This window comes from Barbus barbus (genome assembly GCF_936440315.1).
Source record: "Barbus barbus genome assembly, chromosome: 5".
Taxonomy (NCBI): Eukaryota; Metazoa; Chordata; class Actinopteri; order Cypriniformes; family Cyprinidae; genus Barbus; species Barbus barbus.
This window is the reverse complement of record NC_136733.1, coordinates 3,823,423-3,851,341: the sequence shown is the minus strand read 5'-3', so window position 1 is coordinate 3,851,341 and position 27,919 is coordinate 3,823,423. Positions and strand designations below refer to the sequence as shown.

The window sequence follows — 27,919 nt, the reverse complement described above, 5'->3', positions numbered from 1 at the left end:
GTGTATTTGTGATTCTCACCATTTTCAGAGTCACTGTACTCTTGTACGCACACTTATGTGATGGCTGGGTGAGTTTGCAGGGAAATGTAGCTGATTTATTTAAATGAGTGTCATTTAATATGATTTTTCAGTTTGCTGTTGATGATTTTGTTCTTGATTGTACTTGAGTTAGCAGATGCAATAATAGGAATTGTGATTTGATGCTTGTGGATTTTCTTATTAGGCTTGAAAATTATATGTTGTGATTTAAGAATGCAATAATATCGATTATATAGCTGCGTTTTTAAGAAGCAGACGGCAGTATAAAAATTCTCAGTATTTTTCACGCTTGTGAATGTAAAGAGTGACAAGTGTAAAGGCGGAACCCTAAAAGTGTGAATATGTACAGTTTCACAGCTTTTTAAAATAGTCTACATGTTTTTATCAGTAGCCTGCTTAAGAGGGCCTTGTATATTGCTGCCCTAATTATACTATTAGTGATTATAGTTAATAAATATAGTCATTTTTTATATTTTGTGTTGACTGTGCAAAACTTGCTACCACTGTGTGTTTGGTTGTGTTCAGAGTGGCTTTTTACGAAAATGAAAGTTCTTTATTGTCATCTTTGGTCGTTCCATGAAGAACCTTTAATATCCAACAAATGTTCTTCACACTAAAAAAATGTTTTTTTTAAGAACTGATTGCCGAAAGTTTTTTTGGGGGGGGAATTACTGTCTGCAGTTTATGCAACTTTTCATGGTCTTCTTACAACTTAGACTTTTTCTAAAAAAAATATGTTTTTGACTATATCACAATTACAAATTTATATTTGAAACTAATCTCAAAATTATTATTTTTTTTTACCTAAAATTATAGTTTTTTTTTTTTACTGAATCAGGTTTCCATAGGCCCCTCATTTACTGTAAGTTTATGATTATTTGCTCCATTTTATTGCCCACCATAGAAGTCTAATTGCATATTAAAGTCATAGCATACGTCTCCTCAACAAGCCACGTGATTTGGCGTGTCATTGAGATGTGGCTTCATACAAACGTGGGGTGAGTTCTACGTTATGTAGTACCTAGTGTTAAAGGATTCATTTTGATTTTTTTAAGTTGTAAATAAAACAATGATTATTGGAGAACATTTTACTAGAAACATTGCAGTCTTCTTTAAAAGTTTAATTCAAAGTCTTACTTGAATTTCCTCGTAATTATTTGTGAAAATTACTAGCAATTTCTGAGTTAAGATAGATTGTGTAGAAACATTTTCAGAATATTTAAAACCAAATTTGTATCTGTTACCATTAGTTAATTCACCGTGAACTAGCATGAACACTGTACGATTGTATTTTCGTTAACATTAACAAAGGTTAATGATGCTGTAAAACTATATTGGTCAGTTAGTTCATGAATTAACTGATGTTAACAAATGAGACCTTATTGTAAAGTGTTACTAATGTTTATGTTTGACATTTTTAGGCCAGTTTCGCTAATGTACAATCCCTGATGTCTCATTTTAATTCACTGGCTGGTGAAAGTCCGTTTTCCCAACCTGCTCAGAGAAATCAATTCAGCAGCACCGGGAATCATGAGCAGAATCCAGTATTGATCCCCAAGCCGGCAAAACTCAAACCTGTGGACATGAATGAAGGTGCAGGCTCCTTTTTGCCTAAACCTCTCATGGTCAAACCCAACTTCACGGTTAACTCTATGGAGGCTAGATTCAATCCTCCAGTTTCTAACAAGATCAGTAGTGGCTTGAGAAGTGATGCTGTTGGAGTGAAGCTGCCCAACAGAGGGAAACAGGAGAACACTTATACACATGCCCCCAATGGAGCTGGATCCCAGAGTCCTGCCAAACCGCCTATTATGCAGAAATCCCTTCTTCATGAAAAGATCTCTACAGCATCAGAAACCGCTACTGGTGATTTGTCAGTTCCGAAAAAGAAGCCTCTTCCCGGTTTGTATGTTTTAGGAAAGTGTCCTGCCAAACCACAGAGACCTCCGCTAGTTAACCTCAACAAATTCAGAGGGAACGGTAAGATACGGACCTCCACGATGAAGCTTATTTAAGCTAAACTGATGTGTTTTTATTCAGATGAGAATGACTCAGTTCATTATTTTTAAATGACTGGAATAATGTAAGTATACACCCAAAAATACCTGCAAGATTACTGTTCAAGAATTTGGGGTCAGAGAGTGTGTTTTTGGCTATTCAAGGCTGCATTTATTTGGTCAAAAGTACAGTAAAAACAGTAATATTGTGAAATATTATTACAGTTTATTGTTTTTTATTTGAATACACTTTAAAATGGGGGAAGTCGTGGCCTAATGGTTGGAGAGTCGGACTTGTAATCGAAAGGTTGCGGGTTTGAGTCCCCGGCCGGCAGGGATTGTAGGTGGGGGGAGTGAATGTACAGCGCTCTCTCCACCCTCAATACCACGACTGAGGTGCCCTTGAGCAAGGCACCGAACCCCCAATTGCTCCCCGGGCGCCGCAGCATGGCTGCCCACTGCTCCGGGTGTGTGTTCACGGTGTGTGTGTGTGTGTGTGCATTTGTTCACTACTCACTGCTGTGTGTGTGCACTTGGATGGGTTAAACGCAGATCACCAATTTCGAGTATGGGTCACCATACTTGACAATACGTCACGACTTTACTTTTACTTTACTTTAAAATGTAATTTATTTCTGTGACGCAAAGCTGAATTTTCAGCATCATTACTCCAGACTTCAGTGTCACATGATCCTTCAGAAATCATTCGGATATGCTCATTTGCTGCTCAAGAAACATTTCTGATTATTACCAATGTTGAAAACGGTTTTGCTGCTTAATATCTTTGTGGAAACTGTGACAATTCTTTAATGAATAAAAAGTTCAAATTAACAGCATTTATTTAAAACACAAATCATTTGCAACATTAAAGTCTTTACTGTAATTTTTGATCTATAGGAAAGGGAAGTGGTGTGTGGCGACCCATACTCGGAATTTGTGCTCTGCATTTAACCCATCCAAGTGTACACACAGTAGTGAACATACACCCGGAGCACTGCGGCGCCCGGGAGCAGTTGGGGGTTCGGTGCCTTGCTCAAGGGTCTCACCTCAGTCGTGGTATTGAGGGTGGAGAGAGCGCTGGTTATTCACTCCCCCACCTACAATCCCTGCCGGACCTGAGACTCGAACCCATGACCTTAGGGTTACAACTCTCTATCCATTAAGCCACGACTGCATCTATACATTGCATCCTTCCTGAATAGAAATATTCATTTGTTAAAAAATAAAATCTTACTGACCTCAAACTTTTGAATGGTAGTTTAAATCACTTAAAATTGTTGAAATGTCATTGCATTATACAATTAACTGTAGGTGAATCTAAAAAAAATGTGAATATCGTGAAAAAGTTCATTTTGTTTTCTAACTTATTTTAAAAAAGTGAAACTTTCATATATTTTAATTTTGATGATTAGAGCTTACAGCTCATGAAAATCAAAAATCCAGTATCTCAAAATATTAGAATATTTATATTTGAGTTTCATTAAATGACCATCTCTACAGTATAAATTCTGGGTATCTCTTCTTCTTTGAAACCGCAATAATGGGGAAGACTGCTGACTTGGCAATGATCCAGAAGACGAACATTGATGACCTCCACAAAGAGGGTGTCAACGTTCGTGTCATTGGGTGTCAATGACTCTCTCCCTAGTACTTTGTAAATATATATGCATATTTTTCTAAACCGCTGTATATATAGAGTAAATGAGGCACAAATCTGTACATAAATCTTCTGTTCCAGATTCTTACACATTATTATTATTATTATTATTGTTGTTAAGTCTTATTTAAATGTTTCTGTGCTCATGTCAGATATAAAGCTGATTCTGGCGAATAAAGCTGATTCTGATCAATTAACATACCTTAAAGAACTTGAACTTTTCTGTTTTACAAATCCTTTTTTTGACTGATCTTATTTTGAGATACTGGATTTTTTACTTTCATGAGCTGTAAGCTCTAATCATCAAAATAAAAACAAAGAAACTTTTGAAATATTTTACTTTACATGTAACGAATCTAGAATATATGAAAATTTCCCTTTTTGAAATGTAAAAAAAAAAGAAATCACGATATTCAAATTTTTAGATGCACCTGTATATATGAAAACAAATATAATTTATCTCAAAAATTTGTTCCACAAAATGTTTAAAATGATTTAAGGAGATTAAACAATAAAAATAAACAACATTTGAGATATATTTTGCATAAAGAAAATGAATCCTATAGTAGGACCATTCAGGATTTTTGTATTATTTTCACAATAATTAAGCACATTTTTTCTGGTTCTGGTGGTTTGATGTGTTATGAAGTGTGTCCAAATGCTTTCTGTCCCCTAATACATTCTTGTCTAAGCATCCAAAAGCTATTTCCCGAAACTATAACCAAAAAATAAATAAATACATATACACACTTGTTGCTTCATGTTCTGTTTCCATCTGCTGTTTCATCAGTATCCAACACCAGCAACCCTGAGGAAAATTTCTCCCTCCCACCTCCACCGCCTCCTGAACGCCTATCAATCTCATCTGTGACTCCACCCCCACTACCACCACCAGACTTCACATTTCCACCTGCTCCCCCTCCGATGTGAGCGCTCCCTTTATGAGATACAGTCATGGCCAAAAATATCGGCACCCTTGTAAATATGATCAAAGAAGGCTGTGAAAATTAATATGCATTGTTAATCCTTTTTATATTTTATTTTAAAAATTAACAAAAATCTAACCTTTTCATTGGATAATAAGAATTTAAAATGGGGAGAAATATCATTATGAAATAAATGTTTTTCTCTAATACACGTTGGACACAATAGAAATTCTTATTAGTAAAATATCTCTGAAGTATATTCCCATTCATATTCACAATTTTGAGCACTCCAGGGTGATTATGAACATGAAATTATCCAGCCATGGCTTCCTGTTGCACAGAAATATAAATAGGAGGGAAAACAAAGCCCTAATTCCCTTAATTACCCATCACAATGAGAAAAACCAAAGAATATATTTCTGATGTGCAGCAAAAGATAATTGAGCTTCACAAATTAGTGAAGTGGCTTTAAGAAAAGAGCTAGAGATTTCCACTAAAATTCCCATTTCCACCATCAGGGCAATAATTAAGAATTTTCAATCAACACAAAATGTTACGAAACTGCCTGGAAGAGGACGTGTGTCTATATCGTCCTAATGCACGGTGAGGAGGAGAGTTTGAGTGGCTAAAGACTCTCCAAGGACCACAGCTGGAGAATTGCAGAAAATAGTTGAGTCTCGGTCAGAAAACCTTAAAAAAAAAAAAAAAAAGTCAAACAGCCCCTACATCACCACATGTTGTCTGGGAGGGTTTCAAGAAAAATTCTCCTCGCTCATCCAAAAACAAACTTCAGCATATTCAGTTATCAGACACGACTGGAACTTCAAATGGGACTGGCTTCTATGATCAGATGAAACTAAAAAATGAGCTTTTTAGCAGCAAACACTCAAGATGGGTTTGGTGAACACAGGGATAAAAAGTACCCCATGTGTACAATGAAATATACTGCTGTATTTTTGATGTTGTGGGCCTATATTTCTGCTGGAGGTCCTGGACATCTTGTTTAGACACATGGCATCATGGATTCTATCAAATACCAACAGATAAAAAATCAATAAGTGACTGACTCTGTTAGAAATCTTATAATGGGCCATGTTTGGATCTTCCAACCGTACAATAATCCAAACACAAACCTCAAAAACAACACAAAACTGGGTCACTGAGCACAAAACCAAGCTTCTGCTGGCCATTCCAGTCCTCTGACCTGAACCCTGTAGAAAATGAGTGAGGTGAACTGAAGAGAGGAAGCACCAACATGGAGCTGTGAATCTGAAGGATCTGGAGTGATTCTGGATGAAGGAATGGTCTCTGATCTCTCGTCAGGTGTTCTCTAACCTCATCTGGCATTATAGGAGAAAATTTAGAGCTGTTAAACTGGCAAATTAAGGTATCAAAATGTATTTCATAATGATATTTTCCCCCATTTTAAATTCTTATTATACAATGAAAGGTTAGATTTTTGTGAATTTTTTAAATAAAAGATCAGAAGGATTAATAATGCAGATTAATTTTCACAGCCGCCTTTGATCATATTTACCAAGGGTGCCAATATTTTTGGCCATGACTTTGTTTAAAAACAGCATCAATAATAATTCTGGAGATTTGCATGTCATTACAATACAATAAAAATATAGAAATATACAATACTTTAGAAAAAAGTAGTATGAAATAATTATTTTAATAATGTTTACTTATTTATATTTATGTATTTATTTTAGAACATTGTTCTGTAGTAATACAATGGGGGTTTACTAATGAAATACCTTGGAGTGGCACATGAGTAAAAAATACACACATGCTGTTGTACATGAACATGGTAATAGTTCAGTACAATGGTAAAATAACAATATATTGTAAAAGACCCAGTAATATTTGCATTAACACAATGCTAAGCTCATTGTATGAGTTCATAATTTCATAGTATTACCACCCTGATATTGCACACTGTTGCACAGTTTATTTTTTGCGAGGGAATGCAGTGGTACAATTGAATGTTTTACTATTTAGACAAAGAAAAGTAAGCTTGTATTTACTGTGAAACCTGTGTTTCTTCTGTTGTGAACAGGGATGAGGAGGATTATTATGATGATACGGACGTCATGAGCCGAACAGAGACTTCATTAGGTGCCATTCACAGAGAAGTTATTTGATATTAATGTTTGACACATACAGTGACCGACCCCAATACATATCTGGAGACCTGAATCCCATTATCTTACAAAATTTCAAAGCTGGTGACCTTAATTAAAGAGAGAGCACATGCAATTATCACATGCAATCATATTTAGACAGATCATTAGTGCTGAGGTTTTTTGTCTTTTTTTTTTTTTTTTTTAAGTCTGTACTTATGAAGTCTCTTTTCTGTTTTAGGTAAAAGCAGCCATGACCCTGAGGTAAAGATGAAATGTTCATTGTGTTTACTTACACCATATAAACTGACGTCTCTAGAGATGTTTTAAATAGCATCACATATCGCTGCTGAGACACTTCTGCAAAAGAATCAGCATCTCAAAAGGAAATGAGAGCATTAACACCACAGTCTGATTATAATGGACTGAAGAAAACTGTAATGAGCAGAAGGACAATATTTACAGTTCTTTGGTTTTTATGCAGTAACTTTTACAAAGCCAACGATGATGCTGCTGTTTGTTTCTTGTGCAGGAGTCAGATGAGGACATGTATGAGGATCTTGATCATAACTGGTAAGAATATTAATTTAACGTATGAGTATTAATTAATTTACTGTTGCTCATAATAGTTAGTGATTTGAGCAAACCCCTGAACCAAAGTATCAATTTTCACTTGTCCTTCACTGTTACTTGAAGTAATTTCAACAAACTTGTGAAGCAGCACCCTAGCATCGTAATAGCACTTTTTACACAGGCAAATTTAGTTGGTTAGTCTTTAGTAAGGGCTGCATCAATTGGGCTCAAGTTTTAAGATGATTAATGAAAAAGAAAATTACGAAAAGAAGGAAAACTCACTCAAAATTCTGCTAATGGAAAAATTTCCTCCACACAGGCCAGAAAACAACAAAGAACCGGAAGAAGAAAAGACGACAAAAGAATCAAAAGAACTAAAGAAAAAGCTGGAAAAAGAAGAGAAGAAACGCTTGGAGCAGGAGAAGAAAGAGAAGAAAGAGAGAGAGAAAAAGGAGCAGGAGGCCAGGAAAAAGTTTAAAGTAATTACAAACAGCTCAGTGCACAGTTTATTTTTATTTTTGTGAATCTCCACAAAACCTGTCAAAAACACATCTTGAGACATATTTCACTTCAAAATCAAAATTTATATTTTATTTCACATAAATCGAATATATATATATATATGCATACAGTGGGGGAAAAAATTATTTGATCCTTGATTTTGTACATTTGCCCACTGACAAAGAAATGATCAGTCTATAATTTTAATGGTAGGTTTATTTGAACAGTGAGAGACAGAATAACAACAACAAAATCCAGAAAAATGCATTTCAAAAAAGTTATAAATTTATTTGGATTTTAATGAGTCAAATAAGTATTTGACCCCTTCGCAAAAAATGACTTAGTACTTGGTGGCAAAACCCTTGTTGGCAATCAGATGTTGGTCAGATGTTTCTTGTAGTTGGCCACCAGGTTTGCACACATCTCAGGAGGGATTTTGTCCCACTCCTCTTTGCAGATCCTCTCCAAGTCATTAAGGTTTCGAGGCTGTTTGGCAACTCCAGCCTTCAGCTCCCTCCACAGATTTTCTATGGGATTAAGGTCTGGAGACTGGCTAGGCCACTCCAGGACCTTAATGTGCTTCTTCTTGAGCCACTCCTTTGTTGTCTTGGCCGTGTGTTTTGGGTCATTGTCATGCTGGAATACCCATCCACGACCCATTTTCAGTGCCCTTGCTGGCTTCAATGCCCTGACTCTGACGGTACATGGCCCCATCCCTTTGATGCGGTGCAGTTGTCCTGTCCCCTTAGCAGCAAAAAACACCCCCAAAGCATAATGTCTCCACCTCCATGTTTGACGGTGTGGATGGTGTTCTTGGGGTCATAGGCAGCTTTCCTCCTCCTCCTCCAAACACGGCGAGTTGATGCCAAAGAGCTCGATTTTGGTCTCATCTGACCACAACACTTTCACCCAGTTCTCCTCTGAATCATTGGCAAACTTCAGACGGGCATGTTCATGTGCTTTCTTGAGCAGGGGGACCTTGCGGGCGCTCCAGGATTTCAGGTCTTCACGGCGTAGTGTGTTACCAATTGTTTTCTTGGTGACTATAGTCCCAGCTGCCTTGAGATCATTGCCTTGAGATCCTACTGTGTAGTTCTGGGCTGATTCCTCGCCGTTCTCATGATCGTTGAAAGGCCCAGCAGAGGTTGTACTTTCTTCACCAGCTAAGGAAGTTCAACCTGCCACAGGAGCTGTTGAAACAGTTCTACTCTGCCATCATTGAATCCGTCCTCTGCACTTCAATAACTGTCTGGTTCAGCTCAGCTACCAAATCTGACCTCAGAAGACTACGGAGGGTAGTCCGGACTGCTGAGCGAGAGGGAATTGTATATCTCCTATCCAGTGTTCGGGTGAGGTTTTTAAATCCCTCTTTGGTCACAGCTTTTCATATGGTGTAACAGCCGCAAACAACTCTGAAATTGTACTTTGCTATTGCTTGCTACTAGACTGAGCGTCACTGGCAATACTTTCAGTCGACTTTTTAGCAACACACTCCTCAAACAACTTTCCCAAACACTATTTATGTTATATACTCTGTGTGTTTATGTATATATTTATATGTTGATCATGGAGGAAAATTATATATTTATACACCTATGAATATTAACTATATATTCTGTTTATGTGAAATATTATAGAAATTTTGATTCTGAGGTTAAATGTTTCTCCAGATGTATTCTTGACAGGTACATATATACATGTATTAATACAATGTCTATGGGCAAAACTAATAAACACTGAGTTTGGGTCTTATTTTATGCCTCTCTCTCTAAATCATTTTCATTGTTAATTTTCATTCTATTTATTAAAATTAGTTTATTTATTTATGCATGCATTCATGAAACGAAACCAAGACTCATTTTTCATGAGTTTCTTTGCTCATAGACATTGCACAACTGTAATTTTCTTTATAACAAAACAAATATATATAAAAAAAGTGAATGTGTAATTTTTTCATTTATTATATTGTTCTGTCATTTTGTGACCCAGACTCACTTTTCTTGAGTTTTTCCCATAGATATTTTGTAACTGTAATTTTGTAGCATTTTGTAAACATGTTTATTTATTATTTCTTTGTTTATTTTATTACTTTTTAATACAAAGAAGTGGCAATGACTGTGAGAAACTTGCATTATCACTGCTTTTTGTGCTCTGATAGATCAAGGGTCCTATTGTGGTGCTTGAAACTGTGAAGGCCAGTGTGGATCACAAGGGAGGAAAGAACAAACTTCCACTGAAGCAGGGAGAGAGCATTGAAATTGTGCGCAAATCAGGAAACCCAAAGGACTATTGGCTCTCCAGAAACCCTGAAGGCCACTGTGAGTTACTCTGCCGCACTGCAATGGATTTACATCACAAAGAATTCAATAATGTCTTGTATGCTGACAAGAGCTGCTAAACTGAACATGCTCGGTCTATATTAGGCTGAAGCTTCCTGTTTGTCTCTTCCTCTTTGGTTAGTCATGGTCAGCTGCTATTTTGACTTAGTATAGGTGTGTTTTTCATGTAGATGGTTTTGTGAAGCCTGACACTCTAGATGTTGTGAGAAGCACACCGGATGGACAGGAGGTGTATGATGATGTGGGCGCAGATGATGACTTCAATAAGTAATAGAGTAACTTGTACACTTATTAAAGATTATTAACATTATTCAGGTTAATTTATTTACTAAAATCATCTCTTTTTTCAGTCTACCAGATGGTAAGCCATTGCATTATACATTTCATAAATATGAATTAAAATCACATTGCAATCATGTAGTGAGCGTCAATTGAAGGAAACATGAAGGAAATTACTTTTTTCCCCCTTGTTCACGACTTCCAGCAGCTGAATGTGATACTGATATTTATGATTGTCCAGATGATCCACAAGCTGATTTCAGGTGAGTCATGTTTAAAAGCATTTAATACTGCACAAATACTGGTATATTCATCCAAATAATTAAAGTGTCAATTTTCAGTTTTTATTAGTCTCTTATGCTCACTAAGGCTGCATTTATCTGATAGAATATACTGTATTTTTATTGTATTTTTGAGCAAATAATTGCAGTAATTTATATTTGATATAATATTGTGAAATATTACAATTTAAAATAGCTGTATTTCTTTTAATTCATTTTAAAATAGAATTTATTTATATTATGGAAATGCTGAATAAAAAAATATTAATTGAATTAAGTAAATGAACCAAATTTTTATTTTAATATTTATTCTTAAATTTAGTTTTGAGTATTTATATGTAAATTCCACGCTGATAGGTGACAGTCTAAAGTCAAAGTTTTTAAGTAAATGAGTATTATTTAAAGCGTCTTTTAACCTGAAGCTCATATATAACTGCCATCTGCTGTAATGTTGCTGCTATTTTGCAGCTTTCCACTTCCTCCAGACCCCACTGCATTTAATGGTGTGTGTGAGTAAAACTGTTTTCTAACTATACATCAATACAATATATGAAACTGGATTTATTTAACATTTAGAAATGCATAAAATATACTATTATTGGTTGCTTGTATTTAATGGTCAAGTACATTGAATTGATTCTCAGAGAATCCATGAACAATGAATGTACAAAAGTGTTTATCTTGAATTCAGTGTTGTTGCTTTGGATCAAGGCATCTGCCATATTCATAAATGTAAACGCTCCACTCAGAGCCTGTCTGTCCAACAGGTGCCACTGATGAGACATATGATGACATTATTCCAGCAGACTTCCCTCCTCCGCCATCTCCTAACAGGTTACTTCATACATGTTACAGAAGTTTTTTTTTTTTTTTCATATTATTTTAGTAAGAAAATTTGTAAAGTGCCCTTTCCCATGAATCTTTAATATTTAAAGTAACTTTTAAATTTTGGCTGGTTATTATGTTACACAACTGTTCAAAAGTCAGTAAGATTTTTTCTTATGCTCACCAAACCTGCATTTATTTGACAAATATAGTAAAATAGTAATATTTTGAAATATTATTAAATTTTCACATTATTATATCTTTGTGGAAACTGATATTTTTTCAGTAGTCTATGATGAATATAATTATAATTTATTTTTATTTTTTTAATGATCCCAAGCTTTTGAATGGTTGCTTAAATCACTTAATAATGTCTAAATAAGTCATTGCAGTATTCGTGTTTTATTGTATAAAAAAGTTATGTAGCAATACATATTTCAAAAAGAAGTTTAAAATGATCTTTAGATGAAAAACAATAATAAACACTCATCATTGACATCAAAATAAGGACATTAAAAAAAATCATATTGTCCATAAAGAAAATGAATCCTATAGTGCAGACCTGGGCATTGTACGGACCCCAGGCCATATCCGGCCCTTTGGCTATCCTTGACCGGACAAATATTTCCTGATTATTGTAATCTGTATGAAGGTTGCATTTCTCTCTAAAGACACGTCCAGTACTCTGGAGATGAGAGAGAATTCATAAATAATTAAAATATCTCCTTTTTTCCAACACATTCATAATCATTAGGCGACTTTTGCCTGTGCTTAGTGGCAAACTTTATAGGCTACGTGTGCTTGAGCGTGGAATATATTGAAGCTCGTTGGCTTATTAGCTTTAATATGAACATGCGATTAGTTAATAATGACTTAAATGAACGACTAGTTAAGTTGTTGGGGGCAGCTCTATTAAATACCAGCTAGACGTCTCTGTTAATTTTTTTAAAGCATTTTAGCTACACGTTTCCATTGTCGGATAAATTCCGCTTTCAGAACTGTCACGTCCGTAACGGAGAGATGTCCGTCCGTAATATTGATTTTTTTTCCTCTGAAACACAAAAACTGGTCTATGTAGGCTATATTTTATATTGTGAATAGCCAACCCTTTCCATTCGGCAGATATTGTTGCTTCTGGGCTGTGCATTGTAAATCACAGAAAGTCTACAAATAGGCCTACGTTGTCTCCCAGGCCTTTTTTTGTCACGTCTGTAACGCTTGTGTATCCTATTTTCCTCATCGTTTATAGAATGATACTTGAATGATACTGATGTCTGGACTCGGTTTAGATGGTTCAATATAGCTATTGGTAATGAATGCATTCTATGAGAATGTGTGTTTTAGGTATTGACTGCGAATGTAACTTCCATAATCTTTGAAATACTTGATTTTTTGTTCAAAATTGTGATGCTAGATTTTAAAACACTGCAAAAAAAATTCACATTTTCAAAATGTTCATTAGCTCCGGGTATAATTGTGTGCTCCACATTTTCATTGTATGATTGTAATGTTCCATTTATAAAGAGATATAAAATATATTGGGCAGAACTTAGTTAAGTGTATTTTGTCCCTCTGCAACTGCCTAAATTTCTCATGTGGCCCCTTGGAAAAATTAATTGCCCACCCCTGCTATAGTGGGACCATTTCCATCATGATATTTTTTCCCACAACAAGTAAGCACATTTACTATTTTCTGATTATTTGATGTCTTTTGATAAATTTAATGTGTCTTTGCTGAATAAAATTGTTTTTTTTGAGCTTTTGAACGGTAGTGCATGTTAAGTCTCTTTTACCGCAGCTTTCAAAAGTTCAGCTCAACAAGTAAGACAGACGAGATGGACCCGAAGAAAAAGAAAAAGTTTGAGAAGGAGGAGAAAGAGTTTAGGAAGAAGTTTAAAGTAAGATCCGTTTGTTGTTGAGTGGTGAGTGAATGATTCTGTGTACTAACCCTCATTGCCTCTTGCAGTATAATGCGGAAATCAAAGTGCTGTATCAAGCTACTGTTCTCCGGTCACTGTCTATAAAGAAGTTTGGTAATAAAGACTTGCCAGTCAAACCTGGAGAACTCATTGATGTGATAGTTCATCCAGTAGATGACAAACTCATCGGCCGGAACAGCGAAGGAAAACGTGAGTTGATTTGTGCTGTACAACTGCACATTACAGCAGAAGAGGAAACTTTTATTAATTATTCTCTCTCTGTTTCAGTTGGCTATGTGTCGGCTGCTAATTTGGAGCAGTAAGTATAGTCTTCCTGTCCATTTCTAATCTGGCTAGACGATGTTTTTGCATGCAAAAAATTCATTTGTCAATAGATACAGGTTTTGCATTTCTAAGCACACTTGGTTTATTTGATATGTCTAATTGTTAGTGAATTTTGAGTGATTGTTGTGTAAAATTCAGCAATGCCATTTTGATTTTATATCAGTGGTTGATCGGTTGACCACAACTTGTGTCTCACTTACTCTCTCTAAGGGACGGCTCTATTTATGATGATGTTGGTGAAGGTAAGGTTTAACTTGCACAGTTAATGAAGGTGTATTTAGTTTATATCTTTCATCATTTTGTACTGGAATTATTTTTTTCTGCTTATTTGTTACAGAGTGTATCTACGACAATGACTAAGCATGGATAAACTCATCTAGTGTGTTTTCATCAGCTTTCTGCATCCTTATTTGTCATTTAATTCTTTCACCAAAAACCCCATGTATTTCCGTTGTTTGAGAATCATCTACAGTAAATATTATATAATGTGTGTACAGTGACCTCAGAAGTAAAGTCATTTGTAATCCTGTCTTTTGTTGTTTTTTTGTGTGTGTGTTTTTGACAATAAAAACAGAAAATGGAGGTAAAAACAAAAAGGTGCAAATACAATAAATTAAAGTTCGGCATAATTTAATAAAAGGCTTATTTTAAGACATTGATCTATTTAATGTGTGTGTGTGTGTGTGTGTGTGAGAGTGAGAGTGTGTGTGTGTGAATACAGACAACACATCATTTATGTGCTTTCAGTGTTTATGTAATAATTTATGTTTTTAATTTTTTACAGTATTTCTGTACATAAAAGAATTAAATGTGTGTATGTAGTCAATACAACATTTTTTTTATCATATTTCAACATATTACACGAAAAAGTTTGCTAAGCATCGCTTGAAATAATACTTTGCATAAAAGGATCAGATGCTAAAGAAAAAAAGCAGTAATTAAAAACTCATTGTGAAATACATAAAAACTAGGTTTCGCTTTCAGTTACTTAGATTTGTGTATCTAAATCCTTACTAGAACGAGGATGTTATTGACTAGAAAATCATCTTTGTTACTGTTCGTGTTCACGAATGTAATCACACACCGTCTGCGCTCAAACATCGCGAGAGTTTACGAGAGTTCCGGTGTTGTGATGATGAACGTCCCTGCCAACATGGCGGTCAGCATCCGCGGCCGTCCGACCCGGAGTGTACGGATGAGAGGCAAGTTAACGGCACCCACACCCCCGTTACCACGCGCAGCTGGCGCTGTTTATAACCCTCTGCTTGCGTAGCATCCGTTGAGGCCTCACTGTGTGTTTTTTTTTGTCTTTGACAGGTCGGAATGACAGCGGGGAGGAGAATGTACCGCTGGATCTTACGCGGGGTGAGAGTCACCATAGAGATCATAAGAAACAAATTCATAATGCTTCTCTGTAATAATAACAACCAAGAAATGATCAAATTCCCCTTAAATCCAATAAATTGTCTTTAGTGATTTCCCATCTGCTCTCTCTGGCCTTCAGACAGGAGAATGAGGCTGAATGGGATGTTGATTGTCTCAAAACCTAATGTGTTGCCTTGATAGACCGCATTATTTACGCCTGTGATGCCTCAGATGTGCTGTCTAGCTAGGCAGCTCACTAGGATTTGGGTGTTGTTTTGATCTGTAGTGCACAGCCACATCGTTTGTTTTGTCTAGTAAACATCTGCAGTGCTTCAGCTCGGGTTAGGCTGTATTCGTAAAGCATCTTGATGCCTTCATATCTTTGCATGCTGCCTATTAAGTCTGTGTTTTAAGGTCTATGAGCCTGATCTTGATGAAACTTGTCCTGCCAGTGTGTTTGACGTCTCTCTTGAGAAATGTACTAAATAAAGACTAGAGCAGGGAAAAGTTTAATTGCAATTGCTAAATTTAGATCATAATATCACATATAAAAAATTTACATTTCCTGTCCTGGATGCTGAATAGCCTCCCTAATGTATTAGTGGTAACTGATTGTTAACCTATTTGTCTTTTTACGGTTTTTGATTTCCACAGATCCCTCAGATAACATGCGTGAGATCCTTCAGAACATCGCCAAATCTCATGGGGTTTCCAACATGAGGAAGCTTGGCCACCTGAACAACTTTGTTAAGGTAGTGCAACTTCCATTTATGGCAGGTCTACACCACGCTCATGTATGATTTTAGATCATGTGTGATCAGGTGTGCATGGAATGGCTTCACTTTTTTTTTTTTTGCACTGATTTTGGGGAAAAATATGCTGAATTGTAAATGTCAACATGGTAGAATGTATTAAATGGAGCTGAGAATACTACATTCTAATTGGTCACTGAAAGCATTGTAAAATTAGCAAAAAACAAAACTAAAACTTACGATCACTTTGTGAGTTCTGCAGGATGTATATTCTGTAGTATGATCTGCATTGCATGAACATTTTTGTGTTGCGAAAGCATTTAAGGTAAGAGCCCCAGTGAATAGAGTAAAATGTTAATTTATAGATATTACCACAATTCCCCAGGTTATTAATCTCAGTACATTCAGACAGTTATTTTGTAAATCATGTTTTGTGAAATAGTGTGTTTTAAATATGCACTAATTTGCATGCTTTTCCAGAACAGAAAACTGAACATTGCATAAAGCCCAGATCAAAACTGTTGTTTTATTTTGTTGACATGTTACATGTAAAGGTTTTTCTAGAGGAGACACTCCATAAATCAGAAAATACTGTCAACACTGAGACAAAAAATGGTCATTTTCACCATGTTTTTATGATTGAAATGTTATATGAACAAAATCCTATGTGAAAACCTTTAGAACATAGACAAAACTGTAAAGTTGGGTGTAAGTGCAGTTCAATTGGAGATTTCTGGCTCAGGAGAAAGGCTTATTTTGAGAAAACAGCCTTTAAAGATTTTTGTTATTTTGGCTTGTAACTTATATCTATAAACGGGAAACTAGAGATCTAGAAACTGGAATAGCATTGACATTTGGCAGTTGAATAAAGAGTATATCCACAGTTCCCCATTTACATATAGTAATCTTACATAAAGCATTATATACTATTTAGCAAATCGCAGCTGCATGATTGCTGATGTCGTTGCAAAATGTACCTATATTATCTCTCCCAGCACTAATCTGCTAAATGCATGAAGGTGTTAAGATATTGTAAATATTAACATCATAATTTTCTGTGTGTTTGTTGAAAAGTGCTATATAAATCAATTTGATTTGACTTGCCGAAGAGGGGGAACCTATTTTTAATAATGCAATGTTTTTAAGGCCTGGTCCTGTGAGCTGATCTGTAACATAGAAAACAGCAGCAGGCGTTTTGTGTGTGTGTGTGTGTGTGTGCTGTCGGGTTGTTTATCTTAGTGGGCGCCGCCTCTCACTTTCAGTTTCTTTCTGAGATAGTTTGTTTTGTATGTGAGAGTTTCATCTCAGTGGGACTGAGGTTAAACTTAAGACTGTTTGTGCAGAAGTATGTGTGCGCGTGTGTTTAAGTGGGATTTTCTCAGCTTTGCAGAATAACAACTCAAGTGGTGTGTGTGCATGAATGATGTGTGTGGCCTTTTAAGGATGCTGAGATAGAGGAGATCTAATCCTCACTGAGGGTCACATGACCCCTTCTGCCTGCCTGAGCTCTGACATCATCATAAACACATACATATGCATGCTCAGCCTGCCAAGGTCCTTGCGCTCAACAGTAACACACACACACAAACATGTTTAGGAGACTAATTTTATACTGTAAGGTCAGCTTAGTGCAATTGTTGATGCATTTGTCTCACTTTTTTATTTATGGCTTCAGTTCGTGCATCTCATCATCATTACCAGAAGATGTTTTGCAACTTTGTTCACTTTCAAAATGGCTTTGAGAGAATTTAAAGAATGAATCTGTTAACTTAAAAATATGTAATTATAAATGCGTGTTTCCTGTACTAGATGCTGATACAACATTCCAGCAACAATTCAGCCTTTGTTTACATGTTACAAACTAGACGTTCTAGTGAGGTGACAACACTTAATGTTAATGAAAAATGTGTTTCTAGTATTTCATTTCTGCTATTATAGTATTTCTGTTTTAATTTTTTTATAAAACTCAAAGGTTTGGGGTCGGTAAGATTTTTTTAATGTATCTGAAAGAAGTCTCTCTACTCACAAAGGCTGCATTTATATAGTAAAAACAGTAATACTGTGAAATATTTGTACAATTTAAAATAACTGTTTTCCTTGTGAATGTATTTTAAAATGTAATTTATTCCTGTGATGCAAAGCTGTATTTTCAGCTTCATTACTCCAGTCTTCAGTGTCACATGATCCTTCAGAAATCAGTCTAATATGCTGATTTGATGTTCAAGAAACATTTCTTATCACATATCGATTATGAAACAGTAGTGCTGCGTAATATTTTTGTGGAAAGTGTGATATATATTTTTATGGATTCTTTGATTAAAAGAAAGTTTAAAAATTCATCCTTGCTGAATAAAAGTATCAATTTAGCTCTGGCCCACCGGTGGGTCCAAAATTCCTTCATCAAACTTATTGTAAAAATTAACAAGTTGCGGAACAGTGACTTAAACTTATATGGTATCATTTGAAAGCTTAGAACCTCAGCTTTCTTGTCCATCCCATCACTTTTGCATTTATGTTACATAAAATAACATAATTAAGTATGAATTTGCTGGGTCGCTTTATATCAGCTTTAGAGTATTTAGACGGGGAAATAGTGTCATTCTCCTCTGTCCAGACAAAATCAGCAGTTTAAATCTAGGCTAAAGCAGAATCAGATTGTGCAAAGGACTCATCTGGTTCCTGTGGTCTTGTCCCGATGGCCGTCTTGGAGACAGGGTCTTCACTGGGGCTCATCTAGGTGTCCTGGTTGTAGAGGTCATCTCTAGGTGCTGATCCACCATCTGATCTGGATACAGTCTGGATCTGGGTGGCTACGGTGACCTCGGAATAAGAAAGGAACAGAAGAACGGCATCTGCGCTAATATTAGTCTAACTATGTAACAAGTACATCAGGTGTTTTGGGAAGTGTTCCCGTTTCCAGTTGACCTAATTAATGCAGCCTAACGATCCTTTAATGGATTTGAATTATAGAAATGCGATAGTGTATTATGTGTAAGCCAGGTTAAAGAGATGGGTCTTTAATCTAGATGTAAACTGACAGAGTGTGTCTGTTTCTCGAACAGTGTTAGGTAGATTATCCAGAGTTTGTGCGCTAAATAGGAAAACGATCTCCCGCCCGCAGTTGATTTTGATATTCTAGGTATTATCAAATGGCCAGAGTTTTGAGATTGCAGCGGACATGAAGGACTATAATGCGATAAGAGCTCACTCAAATACTGAGGTGCCAAACCATTCAGGGCTTTATAGGTAATTAGCAAGATCTTAAAATGTATATGATGTTTAATAGGGAGCAAGTGCAGTGTCGACAGAACAGGGCTAATGTGGTCATACTTCATGGTTCTAGTAAGAACTCTAGCTGCTGCATTTTGAACCAGCTGGAGTTTGTTTATTAAACGTGCAGAGCAACCACCCAATAAAGCATTACAATAATCTGGCCTCGAGGTCATGAATGCATGAATTAATGTTTCTGCATTTGACATTGAGAGCATAGGTTGTAATTTAGATATATTTTTAAGATGGAAAAATGCAGTTTTACAAATGCTAGAAACATGTTTTTCGAAGAAAAGATGGCTATCAAAAAGTACACCTAGGTTCCTAGCTGATGACGAAGAATTTACAGAGCAGCCATCAAGTATTAGACAGTGATCTAGGTTATTGCATGCAAAAGTTTTTGGTCCAATAATTAACACCTGTTTTTTCAGAATTTATTGCTAGTCATCCAGTTTTTGATATCAACTATACATTCCGTAAGTTTTGCAAATTGGTAAGTTTCATCAGGTCGCAAAGTAATATAGAGCTGGGTATCATCAGCATAAGAGTGAAAGCTAACACCATGTTTCCTAATGATATCTCCCAAGGGTAACATGTAAAGCATGAAAAGTAAGGGGCCAAGTACTGAGCCTTGAGGTACTCCATACTGCACTTGTGATTGGTATGATACCTCTTCATTTACTTCCACAAATTGATGGCGGTCAGATAAGTACGCTTTGAACCATGCCAGTGCACTTCCTCTAATGCCAACATAATTTTCTAGTCTATTTAAAAGAATGTTGTGGTTGATAGTGTCAAACGCGGCTCTAAGATCCAGTAGCACTAATAGAGAGATACAACCACGATCAGATGATAAAAGCTGGTCGTTTGTAACTCTAATGAGAGCAGTGTCAGCACTATGATATGGTCTAAAAACTTGTCTATGAGCTTGCACGGCCAAACTACACCCGGATATGTCAGAGATGAGCCGATCAATACTTGCATGGAGTTGAATGGTGCGTTTTCGACTTAGTTTTGCCTAAACACATTTGTGTCAATGGGCGATTGCGTCATCACGTAATGTGTCATATGTCTGAAAAGCCCCAGATCAGATCTGTACAACGAGACCTCGATCACACTCCTAGACCAATCCGATGCCGAGTTATGCCTTGCCAAACATGAGGGAGGAGGGCGCACTGAACGCAAAATGGGCACTGCCCCCTAGCGGGCTAGCAGCTAGCTCGATGCAGAGTTGCGATACTTCGTTTTTTTTTACAAATGCAATAATAATTAGGAATTATTCCATTCATGCATTAAAATTTCAGGTATTTGGTGAAAAATTAGACAATTTTATCCATTTATCTCAATGTATGTGGGTTTGGGACTCTTTCAAATGCAGGTGTGCCTTATATGGCAGAAGGGAGACCCCTTGTGGACATATTGCCTCTCTTCAATTCAATATCCATAACTTAAAAAAAATAAATGATACAAAGAAAATTCTTTTTTCCCTTGTTTACTGGCACCTACTGGAATCAAAATAAATTTTCTGCATGAACATGGACCAAACAGATCTTAAATAACATACTTTCAAATAAAAACCTATTAAAAAAAAAATCTAAATTAGATTACAATAAAAAATAAAAAAAATTCCACCCGTGTGTAAACATTTTGGATGTTTTCTATTAAATTAGTATGTGAGTAGGGTGCTCTTTTAAATCCAGGTATGCCAAAATCAGTAAAAAATCCAAAATATGCAAAAGAGCTGAAGTGGTTAAAAAAAAAATCTTTCTAGCCCTAAACTTTTGAACAGTAGTATATCCTGTGAGCCTGATTATATATTCATGGGTTAACCATAAACAGTCTAATGAACTTCATGACTTGGTGCAAGAATATTTGTGATGAGTGTCTCTCTCTTTCTCTCTCAGCTCCTGAACAGTGTAAATCACTGTGAAGAGAAATTAGGATTTACAAATGAGGAAATCATCGTTTGGCAAGTCGAACTTTTTCTAAAAAGCTTTTTCTACTTACCTAGTGAGCTAGTTGCTGACTACATAGACTTGCTGCTTTCTGAGATGGCATCACAAACATCATGGAATCTCACAGATGACTGATTTGGGTGTATCATTCTCTCTATTGTTTTAGTCTGCGTGTGGCGTTGCTGAATGAGGTGAAGGAGGTTCGGGCTGCGGGTTTGAGAACACTAAGGTATCTGATCCGTGACAGCAGCGTCCTCCAGACAGTTCTTCAGCTGCAGGTGGATTACCTGATCTCCAGGTGAGTTCACACACCGGTTTTGTGTCCTCGGTGTCATCCGCTTCCATTAGGTTTAAAAGACACTTCATATTTTGACCACCCTTACTGACACTATCAGATGAGAGCAAAACTGCAAATGAATTGAGCTGAATGAAGACACTGTCTGAGCTGCTTTATAGCCAAATCAAATTAGTTTCATAACTGAGAAATTTTGTGACATGCACAGTCTTATTGAACTGAATTGAATAAACACTGAACTGACTTGTCTTTATTGTAAAATTAAAGTGTGAAAATATTACCATTGGTAAACATCGAGGTGCTCTGGTGGGTGAAGTGTCTTGGTCAGAAAGCCTCAGAAGGGAAGTTTGAATGTCTTGTTGATTTGTGTTCAGGTGTATTGACATTCAGCTGAGCAATGAGGTGGAGAGAACTCAAGCCCTCAGACTGGTCAGAAAGGTACAACCTCTAACAGCATTCTTGCACTCAGTATAACCTGTGTGTTATTTGTGTAGGCTGAATCTCATCTCAATCTGTTATTTTCCCCGTTCAGATGATAACAGTGAACGCACAGCTCTTTCCCAGCTCTTTGACTAACTCTCTGATCGCGGTGGGGAATGACGGGCTGCAGGAGAGAGATCGCATGGTTCGAGCCTGCATCGCCATCATTTGTGAACTTGGTGAGTTACTGTCACATTTGTCAAGACTAGCATAACTATTATTATTGCTTACACTTAAGGTTAGTTTTAAACTTTGGCATGCATCATGTCTCAAATCATGCTGCTCCTTGAGGTGATGTACTGTATGCAAATGCTTACCTTAGTGAACGAACAGGTGAAAATATCACAGATTCTTAATGCCAATCCTTTAACAGATTGATATAGGAGTGATATATATCATAGGCAATGTTTTGTCAAATTTAAAATTGTATGCATTTTTTTTTTTAATCAAAATTCTAAAATGGATTTTTATCAAATGTTAATTTGAAAGATTTGTCATTTTATTTTTTAAGTTTTTTACTTACATTTCAAGAATCTCTTTTAAACTACTTTGATCTTTGCCATTAAAATAGACATATTAAAAATATTTCAAAAATTTTCACAACTTATCCATTTATATATATATATATTTGTTGGAATCTGTTTTATTTTATTTTTTTATTACAAACTAACTGTTTGAATTGCCAGAATTTCTTTAAGTTAAATTAAATCTGTGTAAATGACAATATCTCGTCAAATGCTCTGTGGATGAGGTTTTTGTGGACACACAAAGAACATGAAAATATTTGTGTACCTGAGTGTTCATTATCTAAATTGTGGATTTATTTAGTCAATAAATATCAATTTTGATGTATTATTGAATGTTTCATACGATAAGATTTTGGCGTATATATGTGTTTGATATGGTTGTGTTTTCTCGTAATCCAGCACTGAAGAACCCTGAGATTGTGGCCAAGCGGGGAGGTTTGAGCACCATCCTAAAGAATGTCATCGACTGTCAACTGAGCCGCATCAACGAGGCCCTGATCACCACCATACTGCACCTGCTCAATCACCCGCACACTCGCCAGTACATACATGCTGATGTTGAACTGGAGGTATGTGTGCATGCAGCTGCACAGATGTTCATTGTGGTGCAGGTTTAATCAGGCTTGCATCTTTCCCCATTATAAAATAAAAATGTACTTAAAAATTGTCTGAAAGTAATAAGTGAAAGTGAAAATCACGTGACGTGGCCAAGTAATCGGAATTTGTGCTCTGCATGTAACACATCCAGGTGCACACAGCAGTGAGTAAAATATAAATATATATATATATGTTGTTTTATTTTATTTTTTCTTTCCAGCAAATCCTTGCACCTTACACAGACTTTCACTACAGACACAGCCCTGACACAGCAGAGGCACAAATCAAGTGAGTTGTGTATTTGTGTATATACATGCTTTTGTGCATGTTTCTGTGCCATTGCCTCATTTATCTGTTATGCATTGTAATCGTGCATTTCTGACAGTAACTTTTTTTTATGTATCATTGTGTTCCATAGGGAGGACAGAGAAGCTCGTTTTTTAGCCAGTAAAATGGCCATCATTGCAGCCTTCCGCTCGTGGTCAGGTATAAAATCTACTGCATCGTCTAAAGAGTAGAAAAGGGAAACGCTCTCCACTTCTTCATCCCTCTCTTCTGCTGTTCTCCTACAGGTATTATCAACCTGTGTAAATCAGGGAACTCAGGGGTCCAGTCTTTGATAGGCCTGCTCTGTATACCAAACATGGAAGTCAGGGTGAGTTTTAAATACTTTTTTTTTTTTTTTTGAGACTAACATGTGACATGTTTGTCACTAAAACATTATATATTTGAATATTAAGCAGTTTTCAACATTGCTAATAATAAGAAATGTTTTATTGAGCATCGAATCAACGTATTAAAATGATTTCTGAAGAATCATGTGACACTGAAGGCTGGAGGAAGGATGCTGAAAATTCAGCTTTGCATTACAGAAATAAATTTGAAAATATATTCTAATAGAAAAAAGTTATTTTAAATGGTAATATTTCACAATATTACTGTTTTTATTGTCATTTTGGTCAAATAAATACAGCCTTGGTGAGCATAAGATACTTGCTATACAACTAAATGAACAAAGAATAATTTTTAATCAAATGTGGACATAAACCACAGTATTTACCTGCATAAGTTTAACTAAAGCATTATAAAGTGCATTAAATGTTATTTGAGTGATGAATTGAAAAAGTGTTGAAGCATTGTTTGCCACTGATTCACTGAAATAAATCTGTTTTAAAGCTGGATCTATCCATTTATTTTTGCGTCTGCAGAAAGCCTTATTAGAAGTCATGTACGAGATCTTCAGGTTGCCTGTTCCTATAGTGACAGGAGATTTTGAGGAAGCCCTGCACAGCGTGGGTAAGAAGCACCTCGATTCATAAACACACTTCATCTGATCAGAAGCACCTCACTGACTGCTGTAGAGGAGTATCTGTAAACTCTGATTTGCATGTTGCTCTTTCTGTCTGGGATGTGTGTTTCATGCTGATGTTTGTGTCGTTCAGACCCCAGCAAGTTTCAGGACAGCTGGAGACTATCTGATGGGTTTGTAGCCGCAGAAGCCAAAGTCATATTGCCTCACAGAGCACGATCTAGGTGAGACTCTGTGCCTTGCTGCAATACTGGAATATTCTGGGTTAAACGTTGCATTCATGGTCTTGTGTTGTCCATTACCAGACCAGACCTCATGGACAACTATCTGGCACTACTGCTGTCTGCCTTTATCAACAGTGGACTACTGGAGGTATGTAATCACATGACCACTTGATGCAGGCTTGATTTTTTTACCTTTAAAGGTGGGGTAAGTGATTTCTGGAAGCCAATGTTGATATTTGAAATCACCAAAACAAACACACCCCTATCCCAAAAGGGTCTCGCCCCTATTTTGATAAATCCGCCAGACATATACAGTGCCCTCCATAAGTATTGGAACAGTAAAGACAAAATTGCTCTGTTGGCTGTGGAGTCAAGACATTTGCAAATAAGATGAAAAGATGAATATGAGACAAAACTACAGAATGTCACATTTTATTATTAGCCGTTTCAACACATACATGTTTTACCAAATAAAAAGAACAGCACTTTTAGAGTTTATCCCACTCATTAATGGCATAAATATTAAAACGATTAAAAGATTAAAAGCTATTATTTAGTTGCAGATCCCTTGCGCACAATCACAGCAGTGAGTCTGTGACCCATAGACATCACCAGACTCTTGGTCTCATCCTCTGAAATACTTTTCCCAGCCTTTAATGCAGCCAATCCCAATTGTTGCTTGTTTTGGGGAGTTTCTGCCTTTACTCTTCTCTTCAGCTGGTGAAATTCATGTTCAATCGGATTTAAATCTGGAGACTGACTTGGCCAATCTAAGACTTTCCATTTCTTTGCCCTTATAAATTCCTTGACTGAACTGGCAGGGTGTTTTGGGTCATTGTCCTGATGCAATATGAAGCACTTCCCAATGAATCTGGTGGCATTTTCTTGAATATTGGTAGGCAAGATGGTTTTGTACTCTTCCAAATTCATTCTGCTACTGTCATCATACATTAAGTCATCAGTAAAGTTGAGAAGGCCTGTTCCAGAGACAGCCATGCATGCCCATGCCATGACACCACCTCCACCATGCTTTACAGATGAGGCTGTATGCTTGGGATCGTTGCAGTTCCCTTTTTTTCTCCACATTTTTGCTTTCCCATCACTTAGATAAAGGTTCATCTTTGTCTCATCGGTCCATAAACACAGTTCCAAAATTCTTCTGGCTCACCTTTGTGCTTTTTTGCAAACTCTAATCTTGCCTTTCTATTTTTGGTGCTGGTCAGAGGTTTGCATCTTGCTGTGTAGCATCTGTAATTCTGTGTCAAAGTCTCCTGAGGACAGTAGATTGTCAGAGCATCACCCCAGCTTTCTGGAAGTTATTGGTGATTTTACAGACACGTCTTTTAGGGTTCATTTTCACAGCTTTTATGATTTGTCTGTCATCAACTACTGTTGTTTTCTCAGCCGATCAGGTCGTTGTTGGTTGCTGGTGTCGTTGGTGGTTTCCAAACTCTTGATTTCTCCATGCCCTTTGTTTTTGCTAGAGCTCTAACTGACTTCCTCTTTTCTTTTAGCATCCAAATTGCTTGCTTTTCTCTCAAAGCCGTCTCCCTCATCTTCATCCTGGTTTGTGTGTCATCATCGAATGCAATATTCAGAATGCAGAAGTAATGGATATAACTGATACAACACATTCCCTGCTATAAATATCTGAAGAATTAATGCAACAGGACACAGCTGATCACTTAGAAAGACCTGTGAGGCAACTGTTCCAATACTTATGCTCACATCAGATAGAGGGATGAAACTCTAAAAGTGCTGAACTTCTTAGCTGGTAAAACATCTGTGTTGAATCACCCAATAATAAAATGTGACATTCTGTAGTTTTGTCTCATATTCATCTTTTAATCATATTTGTAAATGTCTTGACTCCACAGCCAACAGAGCAATTTTGTCTTCACTGTTCCAAAACTTTTGGCGGGCACTGTATGTAGCCTACGCAACCCAGGCAACAATTAGTTCTGTGAAAGCCGCTTTTCCACCGAAATTACCTGGAACAATATGTTATTTTTTCCCCCAGACCTGTTGCTGTCTGTGTTTCCATCGTGGTCTAAAATGCCAAGAAGATTAGGCAAATAGTCTGGTGACGTAACGTGTGTTTCTCAATTCCAAGTACGCAAAATTCAGACTTGCATCCTCGGTAGTTTGGACTCCACAAGTTAGACTCGGGAGTGTGAGCTCCCGCGGACGGAACGACGCAAGACCGGTAATTCTGCAAAGAGCAGCGTACTTGATAACGTCAGTCAGCTCGCCTTGGTTGCTGCAATCTTCCTCACTGTATTTACAGACGAAATATATCAAACACCACTGCCTCTTTTCGTTTTCATTTAAACATAATAATAGCCGCAGAAATGTAGTTCAGGGAACGTACATACATTACAATGAAACGAAATATTATATCAAACATTTTTCATTTTCATTTTAACATATTAATAGAATAAAGACCAAAGATTACCTGTTAGATTTACCCAAAACAAATGATATCTTACCACTACAGAGACAGCAGAGCCAGCGGCAAATGTCAGAAGGACTAGCCGAGGTTATGCTCCTCTCTTCGGGATACATGAGCACTGAGCGCCCGGTGATCGTGTGGAGCTCACGGCTCCGAAATCGGCGAAACACATTTTCAAATAGGCGCTGTTTTTATAAATAAACCACGAATTTGAGTTTTAAACAACTACATTCTCGCCTGAAATACACGTGTCCAGTGTAGGCAGGCTTTAGCTGTTGCGGTGCGCTGCGTCCGGTGTAGATACGGTGTTACAATCGAGAAGAAACAAAGCAACCTCGGCATCCGATCGCAGGCCTTCCGCTCCTTGAGTTCTCTCCAGCACTGGAAAGATGATCTGATATTTACACAGGTCCTACTTCTTGCCTTATCGTTCCGCAGACCTCTTCCTCTTTTGTTTTTTTTGTCCGCCATCTCTATCTTTCTGTCGCTCGGCTCGGCTGTTCACTGAACGCTCTCCTCCATATCATGAGTAGACACGCCCCTTACTACTGATTGGCTACAAGTTTGTTTTGGTACTCAGCCCTGACTCAGTTTTCTAAAATGCTTTTGAAAAATGACATACCCCACCTTTAATGGAAGGGGTCTGTGATGGTTTTTATTGATAATGTTTTTGGTTGCTCAGGGTCTGGTGGAAGTGGTGACAAGCAGTGATGGACAGATATCAGTGAGAGCCACTATACTGCTCGGAGAACTTCTGCACATGGTATTACATTACTTCAGATCTGTAAACAGGGCTCATTACCTTTTTACACTTCATAAATATGTATTATGGGGCCATGAACTTGAATTATGTAATATTTCTTATTTGACAGCTTAGTGTGTT

General features: G+C 36.8%; 2 protein-coding genes across 3 annotated transcripts in view; both read left to right on the top strand.

The window, feature by feature from the left end:
- Window positions 1-26: 26 nt before the first annotated feature.
- Window positions 27-14,338, top strand: LOC306870499 (FYN-binding protein 1-like). Its single transcript, XM_079417811.1, has 18 exons — window positions 27-68; window positions 1,461-2,019; window positions 4,484-4,619; window positions 6,685-6,743; window positions 6,990-7,012; window positions 7,281-7,321; window positions 7,641-7,800; window positions 9,981-10,140; window positions 10,332-10,428; window positions 10,488-10,522; window positions 10,646-10,703; window positions 11,190-11,224; window positions 11,489-11,555; window positions 13,345-13,444; window positions 13,513-13,675; window positions 13,754-13,784; window positions 14,021-14,052; window positions 14,148-14,338. Exons 2-18 carry the CDS (start codon window positions 1,488-1,490, stop codon window positions 14,168-14,170), a joined length of 1,752 nt encoding a protein of 583 aa, XP_079273937.1. The 5' UTR covers window positions 27-68; window positions 1,461-1,487; the 3' UTR covers window positions 14,171-14,338.
- Window positions 14,339-14,939: 601 nt separating this feature from the next.
- The window catches only part of LOC306870400 (rapamycin-insensitive companion of mTOR-like), a gene marked incomplete at its 5' end in the record, with an annotated part of 40,881 nt that continues 27,901 nt past the window's right edge, over window positions 14,940-27,919 (top strand). Inside the window, 15 exons of one of the 2 annotated variants that reach the window (XR_013784253.1) lie at window positions 14,940-15,012; window positions 15,128-15,175; window positions 15,830-15,927; window positions 21,102-21,166; window positions 21,319-21,450; window positions 21,822-21,885; window positions 21,980-22,106; window positions 22,854-23,023; window positions 23,272-23,339; window positions 23,470-23,537; window positions 23,624-23,706; window positions 24,260-24,347; window positions 24,494-24,584; window positions 24,666-24,732; window positions 27,719-27,799. Coding sequence is in view for 1 of the 2 variants with exons in the window: in XM_079417639.1 (XP_079273765.1) it covers window positions 14,946-15,012; window positions 15,128-15,175; window positions 15,830-15,927; window positions 21,102-21,166; window positions 21,319-21,450; window positions 21,822-21,885; window positions 21,980-22,106; window positions 22,854-23,023; window positions 23,272-23,339; window positions 23,470-23,537; window positions 23,624-23,706; window positions 24,260-24,347; window positions 24,494-24,584; window positions 24,666-24,732; window positions 27,719-27,799 (1,317 nt within the window). The remainder of the gene's footprint in view (window positions 15,013-15,127; window positions 15,176-15,829; window positions 15,928-21,101; window positions 21,167-21,318; window positions 21,451-21,821; window positions 21,886-21,979; window positions 22,107-22,853; window positions 23,024-23,271; window positions 23,340-23,469; window positions 23,538-23,623; window positions 23,707-24,259; window positions 24,348-24,493; window positions 24,585-24,665; window positions 24,733-27,718; window positions 27,800-27,919) is intronic. The other variant, XM_079417639.1, reaches the window with a different exon arrangement.